Genomic DNA, 9,289 nt, shown 5'->3' on the forward strand with positions numbered 1-9,289 from the left:
GGATTCGTGTCATAATCACTGGATGAGCCTTTCGGGGATAGACTTATGTAGTTGGCACTTAATCAAAGCTGACAAAGTCTTTGCAGTTCAGAAAATATAAGGGACACAAAAGACATCAGTGTCTGCAAAGCTCCTCACATTCTCCTGGTGTGTGTATGAACTCCTTAAAACCACAGGCACAATTTCAATCATTTAATTTGCCGCTGTCTTTACACATCTAAATCAACAAAACACAGAAATTAAACAAATGACTGATTGGCCTTTTGTATTCTTCAACATGACACTTTTTGATGATACTGTATATCATTGTTCTGTTGTCTACTCTCTTCACTACACAGAGCCTTGCTAAAGGACACTTCAGCCGGGTAGATGCTTACTAAGCTGAACTCTGAATTCAATAAACAGATGGTCTCCTCCCTCATGGCAAGACCACTATGCCACTAAAAGAGTCTACTCATTAGGTGACCTGAGAGAAGGGTTAAGGCTGAAATTTCGAGTATGAAAGCAAATTAGATATTTCAGTAAACCAGTGAACTCTTGGACCCACTTCTTAGGAATGCCTGGCATCCAACAGGCTGTCATGATTCTCCCTGACTGGGTTAAATAGAGGGATAAGATCTGAAGGACTAAGGACCATTTGTCCTGGAGAACAGACAAGCAGTGAGACAAACACTCCTGAGATCAGAGCACCATAAACCCCCAGACCCTTCAGATGCTGGAGGGGCTTCTGGTGCACTTGTAAAAATAAACTGCTTAAATACAGAGAAAAATGACCAAGTTGTAGAATACGTTACAGTGAGTGTAAATGTATCAGATTAAACCAGTACCCGTTAATATAATTCCAATACATGACCTGAACATATTGTACATGTTAATCAACCCCTAAAGACCCAGAGCTACTTTTGTGGCAGTTCCAAAATTTTTTTTTTCTCTATATTTACTTTTCTTAAGTGATTTACCATCATTTATTATGACATTGTCCTCTATATTTTGTGTTTATTCAGTGAACATCAGGTATTTTCCTATGTTTAATTTACTGATCATATTGATGTTCATAAAAACTAAGATTAAAGTTAAAAAAAAAAAAACTGAAAACTGAAGAAAAAGTGACTTTTTCAGTAAAATATATCATTAACTGGACATAAACCAAGTGTTTCCATCCATTGTCATTGATATAACTCCGTGGATTTTACTGGTGAATCAATGTTGTAGAAGATGATAGTGTTTGCACAGTAACTACGGAGCCTCTGAACGTCAAAATGGGTCATATCTGATGACCATGAAAAGATGATAAACTGCATTTTACACCAATTATTTACATGTATTGATAGAATTAGTGGATGAGAAGTTATCAAACATTTTAGATCAGTAGATGCTTTTGGTCACCGGTGGCTGTTTGGGTCTTTATGGGTTAATATGCATGAGGAAGAATTTGACCTAATCTGATTTATCAGCACTGATAGGGCTTTTTACAAACAATCAATATGTTCAGAATTTCACTCCTGTGGTTATTTGGATAATATTAGCCTAAGCAAGTGTAATTATTGACTTAGGTTTATTAAAATGTCTAAGAAGCTGCAGCTAGAATCACCTACTTTTAGTATTTAGTTTCATATTCAGTGTCAGTTTGATTTGACTTGATGTGCAATGATGATAGGTATTTATTATTTTTATCACTCAGATGTATAGCTTAACAGTTATAAAGTCAAAGACTGTTTCTGATTTTGACAATATCAGCTGATATCATTGCTTTTGCTTGCGTCAAACTATTGGTAATATCTGAAGCCTTAGAAATCCACTATCACACACCCTCTAATTTAAAACAAACCCTTTCACCTGTGAGGCAGATTCAACTGATGATAACAGGCCTCCACCTACGTAGGTCAAAGTCGCCATGTGTCTTAAACTACTCACTCTTTGTACTTTAACCTCAAAATTGCTCCGTACCATAATACTATTCATTATTCACCTGAGTATCTGTCAACAAGGTAAACTTGAGGTTGCTGAGGGAGAGAAAAGAATATGTTGCAAAGTCACAAAGTACATTTGCATTTAATGTGTTCTTTGTGCAAGTGTGTACTTTAGTTTGACTTTTGAATAAACTACATGTTCTTCACTGACTATGGAGTAAAAAGACAAAAACATTTGCAGAGAAATCTCACAGGGAAATTTCCTAGTGTGTCATTATACACGTGTTGTGTAAATAACCAACGTTTGAAGTCTGTGGAAAATCCTGTCCCACGACTCTTTCACTCCTGAAGTGTTATTTACAAAGATTAATAAAAAACCCCAATGTCAGGACCACAGGAGTGTAATATTCCACCCTCTCCACAGGAATGCTCAGACATTCAAGTGGTTTCGTGCCGCATTCCTCAATGGGAGCAACACACCTGTGGGGCTGCAGCATACCACGCCAACAACGACCTGCCTACCTGCACAAAGCGATAGGGTTTCCAACTACAGTACTGAGGTGATGTGGCCCCTGTAATCTGACCCACAGGCCTTTGGAGAGTCGAGGAAAAGAGAACTGATCTGTCCCCACAGTCTGTCATCTGGTCTGGAACAGCTTGGATCGCAGTCACTGACCGGTTCTGCATGGTAACCCAACAGGCCGAGGCACAAAGGAGGTTTTGTGAGTTTAGAAAGTCGAAGAATATCCCTTTAGTTTAATTAGAGTCAAAGGGAATCTGCTGACTCATAAAAAAGTTAATGACAAAGCCATGAAGATAGCTCAGGATATCATTACACCTACTCTTTGTCTTTAACAATCCCCATCTCTCATATAGTGTAAATAGAGCACAGCATTAATGAGAAAAACAGTGTCTGTGTGAGTTTGAAACAGATTCATCACTGATTATAAGGGGTGGGCGATATGGCAAAAATACCATATCATGATTTTTTTTTTTTTTTTTTTTTTAATAAAATTACGATCTCAATTTTATCACGATTCTTTACATTGATCTTTCTGACTAATTTGAAAGTTTCTGAACAGTGCAACCAAACAATTTCCCTATGTAAAACATAGCCCTAAAAGGAAAAAAATAAAACAGACAATTTACTCCAAAGAACCTTCCAGCACATTTTTGATTTAAATAGTTTGTGCCAACATGTGCCAACAACATAAACCTACTAAAATGTAAACAACAACACTCTGACTAAGTGCACTTTTGCTACATAAAAACTAAACTGCACTTGGTTTTTGAGGTAGCTTTAAATAGACATGACAAAAAAACAAAAGAGGAAATGCCCGTTTCAAATAATACTCCAGGCTTACAGGACAGGTGGCTGGTAATTTTGCAAATTACTGTTGTTTGCGCTTTATCGTTTGGGGAAAAGCCAAAGCAATGCCATACGATGAAAGTGGAGTTCTTTTCAGGAAGTATCTCTTCCATTTCACTGTCAGCCATGACTCCCACTATACAATGTCTGTGAAATCCATATGACGTGGACATGAACCAAAATGATGCGTCTCTGTGTCATCAGCATATAAATACATCCAGAGCTGAATACTCTATGACTCTTACTACATCTTACTGTAGATCACAGGTGTCAAACATGTGGCCCGGGGGCCAAAACCGGCCTGCCAAAGGTTCCAATCCGGCCCGCGAGATGAATTTACAAAGTGCAAGTTAGGGCATCGAACTCAAAAATAATATCATAATAACCTATAAACAATGACAACACCAATTTTTTCCCTTTGATTTAATGCAAAAAACATTAAATTATGAAATGTTTACATTAACAAACTATCCTTTAACAATAAAATGTGAATAACCAGAACAAATATGAACAACCTGAAATGTCTAAAGAAAATTAAGCACAATTTTAACAATATTCTGCCTGTTACTACATGTTTTGTGTCTTTGTAGATCTGATTTGTGATTCATATGTATAAATGATTAGTCGAGGCAGAATATTGATAAATTTGTACTTAGATTTCTTAACAAATTCCATTTTTTACAGGTTATTCACATCCTTTTTGTTTGGATAGTTTGTAAATGTAAATATTGGCATAACTGAATTTGGCCCCCAGAAGAAAATGAGTCTGACACCCCTGTTGTAGAGGATTCAGCGATCCCTCTGCTTTATTGGATCATCGATATGTTCTAATCCTAATATCGTCATATTGCACACCACTACTGATTATGAATATTTAAAGCCTTCTTCTAGTACTTTTACAGTAATGCGAGCGTTGTCTGTCCATATGTCAAACTGAGGGCGTCCAAATGCCTGTTCTGCAAACATAAAGCTGGGTTAGTGCTGAGCTTGTGTCCCAGTGGTCATGACTTCAGGCTCAGAGGTCAAACATTCACTACACTGCCACTAATGGACATACAGTACACTAGGAAGGCTATGATGCTACACTGAAACTAAACCACTGTTATATAACACAGTTAATGATTTCCCCAGAGAGACGTACAAGCTTTGTAAAGTATCGTGCTAGTAAGAGAGTGGAAATCAGAATGGCAGGCTGATGACAGATATTTAGGATGAAACACACAAATGCCTTAATCTAATATTAAAACTTAAAAAAAATGACTCATTTCACTAGAGGCCCGGAAAGCACCGCAGAGTATCCAGATTGGGGTCTGATGAAGAGTAACAAAAAACACAAAGCAGTGCATAATACACAGGAGACCAGTGTTTAAATCCGTGGCTGCATCCATAGACAGATGCGCAGCAGACCGTGGGCAATGGGTCGAGCTCATCTAACACACAGGGAGCACTTCCAGAAATAACCTTAGCTGCCCAGGAGTCCAAAACAAAGCATCCCTCTCTTAAGGAAAGTCATTTGTAGAACAGAACACACTTCTTTGTAAGTTTTAAACTGCAAATTTTGACATAACAGAAAATGAACCATCATAAGTTGGAAAAGATATCCCAACTTTGTCCTATTTGCTTCATTTGTACATGACAGCAGGAAGAGTGTGTGATGTGCATGAGTTTATGAAGCTACAGTGACTCTATGTGGACTAATCTGTGACCCTGCAGGTCTGACCCACAGTGGCTTTAGCAATGTTAGACAAACGGGGGCAGGAGGACTGTCAAGGCAGCTTCATGTCAACAGGGAAGATGAGCAGCAGCAGCAGCAGCAGCTCCACTCTTCTGTCCTACTTCACACACACATGTAGATCACCATTTTGTTATTATTTGATTATAATAATGTGCCACATGGCAATTATAAAACTATTTCCAGTGGGATTTCTGTAGTTTGGGGCATGTGTGCATGAATGTTAATCTCACAGACACACACACACACACACACACCTACACACACACACACACACACATACTGATGGATTTGATATTTAGATTCCACATATTTCTTTTTACTTTGCTCACCTTGGCGCACAGTTTTTAACCTGATTGGATCTTTGCAGCATTTCATCACAGTTAAAATGTCATAGAGGGGTAATCCAGACACAGACAGCCCCTCCACTTCCAGTAGCAGTTCCCCTTCGCAGACTTTTCCGTCCTGGTAAACCACAGCATCCTCCCTAACTTGACCGATGTATGCAAACTCCCCATTCTCCGCTCCTCCGCGCAGCTCCACATTCAGCTCCCCACACGCGTCCCGGACCACTGCGCACTCGGTCACTTTTGTGATCCAGTGGTTCTTCTTCTGAATGACTTTGGACATGATGAATCAGGTGCAAACCAAACCCGTTAGTTCTGCGGATAATCTGTGTAATAATCAGCCGACACATTGCACAGAGATAGTCCCAACAAGAAGAAAAGTTCAGGGTGCTTGGGTGTCGATCCAAGTTGGAACATTTTCACCCTTCTCCTGAGCCAAGGCATGCCTCTTCCAATGCATGTAAATGATCCCGTTGGGTTAAAATCCAGATTGTTGTTGTTGCTTGTGTTGCTGTTTCCGCATCTTCAACAACAATGCGCGCTCTGATTCCTGGGTAGAGGATCTAATCCACCCTGTGATTGCTCGCTTCACATCCAAACACTCCTCTCCTTATTAATCTGTCTGTTTCCACTTTTCTTTTAACTTTACAGCAGATAAGAAAAACAGTTAACATTTACCTATGAATGACACCAGACTGAGCTTTCCACACGCAACCGGCGGCGCCTTTAAGCAGGTAACATGACAAGTTCATCCTATTTGCTCCTGCGCTCTGGATGGAGAAACGGTAAAGGGAGGCGCATGCGTCCGGCTGCCACTCCACGAGGGAAAATCCAACCAGACCCCACACTTGCCGAGGCTGAAGCTCCACCCAACCCACCGGCCCGCACGCGTCTACAAAGCGATTACAGCTATCTCATCTGTTGTCTAATCCCCTCAGGAGCTGCAGCCTGTACTTTTTTATTCATAAATAATCTAAAGCCGACGCGGAAAACCAGCTGGTTGTAATTCTATGGCTGTGAGTTTATTAGAATTTAACTGCAAACATTGATTGACATAATATCAGTATTGAATTTACTTAAAAACATGTGTACACTGTAAAAAATGACTGTAGAATTAACACCAAAAAGTTGTAAAATTGCAACATAAAAAAAACTGTAAGTGACAATACAATGCAAAGTTGTTTATCTGAAAAGATTTTTGTGTCAATGATTAAATCAAATATAGCTGTAGTTTTTACAGCAAGAGTATGTGAACAAAATCAGATTTGTGTGTAGAAATGATGTATTTCTGTTGTTTTTAGAAAATAAAACTGTGAATTGAAAAACATTGTGGTGCTGTTTAAATTGCAAGACCATAGTGTTGAAATAACGACATATTTGCTTTTTTTTCTCTCTTTTTTTAATTAAAAAGTTATATAAAAAGTAAATATTTACAATTTAACATTTTAAATTTGTAAATGAATGGGTTGGTAGAGTTGGTAGAGCGGCTCGTCCTATAACCAAAGGGTTGGTGGTTCGAATCCTGGTTCCGACTGTCCATATGTCAAAGTGTCCATGGAAGACACTGAACCTTAAATTGCTCCCAGTTGGACCTGGTGGATTTGGAAAGAGCTTTGGACACCATGAAGGTGTAGAAAATGTGCTAAATAAATGCAGTCCATTTATCATTTAAATCCAGTGTTAAATCTACATGTTTAAACTGTTAAATCTACATGTTACTCCTTAAATATGTTTACAGTTGGATGTGTTTTTTACAGTATTGTTCTGGAAACCACAGCTGCCATTTTTTTTTTCCATTAAAACAACAGGATTTTTTTTACAGTGTAACTTAAATTAAGTTTAGAGAAAAGTTCAGAACAAAACAAAACAAAAGATCTAATTTTGCTATACATAACTTTAGTCACATTCAAGGCGAGATCCAGTACAGTTTTTATTTTTATTCCTGCACTACATAGGCAAATACAACTCAACAAACGCTATAAACCTTTTATCATCTTTCATCAACTTCCTGTAAATCTTCTGCTGATTTAACAAAATGAGAAACTCACCAAAACTGATGCTCTCAAAAGTTGGAGGACACACAATAGCCTCCAATTTTTTGTCTCCTTGTGCACAACAGATATTTCATTTCAACCATGGTCTGTACGGGAAATTAAAAGAAAGAAAACTAAAGACCAGAGTATACAGGAGCAAGAGTAAACTGAAGTTCTGGAGGTCACAAAATATCTGTTTGGAAAGAAGTGTTGCCAAATGAGAGAAAGTATGAAATGATTTATTTGGGGCTTAAACTGTGCAGAATGTTTTGTCATTTGTGATCTCCATCTCCATGATATTCACACCTGTCTAATCTTGATGGCAGTCTGTGATATTTTGATCATTTGGTGAAGCACAATGTACACATGCAACATAAAAAAATTCACTATGTAAGTCTTGGATCTTCAAATGTTGACACTTGTATGGTTTCACTCCAACCATCCTAACAGTGTTCTGATGTAGATGCAGAGAGAACCTTCTTAAATGACTGAGAAAAGAATGTGTGAATGTCTACAAAAGAGCAGATTTATGGAGTATCTGTTTGTGTGAAGGGATCAGGTGAGAAACACATGCCACTGCCAGGGAAAACAGGCCCTCTGTGTTTCCTGCCTGTACGGATAAAGTTCAGTAACTGGCACTGGACCACAGGCTGCGAGGGCAGTGGCCTGGATAGCAACTCATGAAAGGCAGCTTTCCATCCCATTTCACCTCTATATTGAGCGCTGCAGCATTCCTGATGTCTTAACATTTACCTTTTTTGCTTGTCGATAGAGTCATTTGTCTCAAACAAATAAAATATGGCTGATATTCTCTGTTATTTTAGATGAGTTTGTCCTGCATTCATTGGGTTCTGTAGATCTGTGTCACTTTGAACAAAGAGGCAACAATGACTGACATTTCCATTATATCCTGCTTTGTTATAAAGTGTTCAGTGACATGTGACGTGACGTTGCTGCAGGCCAAAGAACACGACATACATGTAATGCACTTAAACCGGCAAGGTGAATACATGGACATTCCTGCTTCGTATAAATCCCTCAAAAACAGGTCTATTTACATTGCCACTGTCTTTTTATTTACTTACTTATTTATTTGCACATATAGTATAGAGACAAATACATATATATATCTCTCTTGATAGAGAGAAGGGTACGAAAATATATAGGTGAGGTCAGTAACCCAAAAGGCTTATAGAATACCTCACCTTGACTTAATTGTACTTTAAACAAAATAAAAGAATATCATTTGCATACCTTCCATGAAGTATAGAGGGACAAATAAAAATGACATAAAAGTAGAAGAAATGATGTTTATATGTCTATAAACATAATTTCTTTCAATAACATAAAGAGTAAAAAGAAATGAATAATAATGATAATGCAATATTACTAGTTGTAATAGAAACACTAAAAATGTAGATAAATAAATAAATAGGTCAATGGGAACAAGTGAGATTCCAAAGGGAAAAGAACCCTAATACAGCTAAATTAAGTTAAAATAACACACCAAACACTGACTCATTTTAAAAGCAAAATTTCAGCTCAGTTTTATCAGTTATTCTAGCTGGTCACACTTCCTTTTACTTCATTTCAGTCAAAAGAGGAGCGTTGACTAAACTTAATGTAGTGGTAAGAAGAAAAAGAACAGCCTAAGGAGAGTAAGATAAGATTGTTATATGAAATGTAAACAGAGAATATAAATGAAAACACTAGTGTGGGTTGACTATAGGTATGTAGAGTCTTTACTGTAAATACCAGTGACTCATTCTTGAGTAAATGACATAATTGGCAAACACTATGTCTGAGGCTTTATGGCTCTTCAACAATTCTTTAGTGATTTAACAAACCTGTGAATATAAGACTTGCTTTATTTAGGAAAAAATGAGAAAAATATGTCT

The 9,289-nt window shown here is 37.7% G+C and overlaps 1 protein-coding gene across 10 annotated transcripts in view; it reads right to left on the reverse strand.

The window, feature by feature from the left end:
* Positions 1 to 6,121, reverse strand: part of LOC115422234 (membrane-associated guanylate kinase, WW and PDZ domain-containing protein 1-like) — a 106,468-nt gene extending 100,347 nt beyond the window's left edge. For 6 of the 10 annotated variants that reach the window (XM_030138432.1, XM_030138431.1, XM_030138430.1 and 3 more), the window contains exon 1: positions 5,344 to 6,118. In XM_030138432.1, coding sequence (XP_029994292.1) covers positions 5,344 to 5,641 — 298 coding nt within the window. In that variant the 5' untranslated portion in view covers positions 5,642 to 6,118. Of the gene's footprint in view, positions 1 to 5,343 lie in introns of all 10 variants that reach the window. The other 4 variants (XM_030138434.1, XM_030138438.1, XM_030138433.1 and 1 more) reach the window with 2 other exon arrangements.
* Between the last annotated feature and the right edge of the window lie 3,168 nt (positions 6,122 to 9,289).

This window comes from Sphaeramia orbicularis, chromosome 7, assembly GCF_902148855.1.
Source record: "Sphaeramia orbicularis chromosome 7, fSphaOr1.1, whole genome shotgun sequence".
Lineage (NCBI taxonomy): Eukaryota > Metazoa > Chordata > Actinopteri > Kurtiformes > Apogonidae > Sphaeramia > Sphaeramia orbicularis.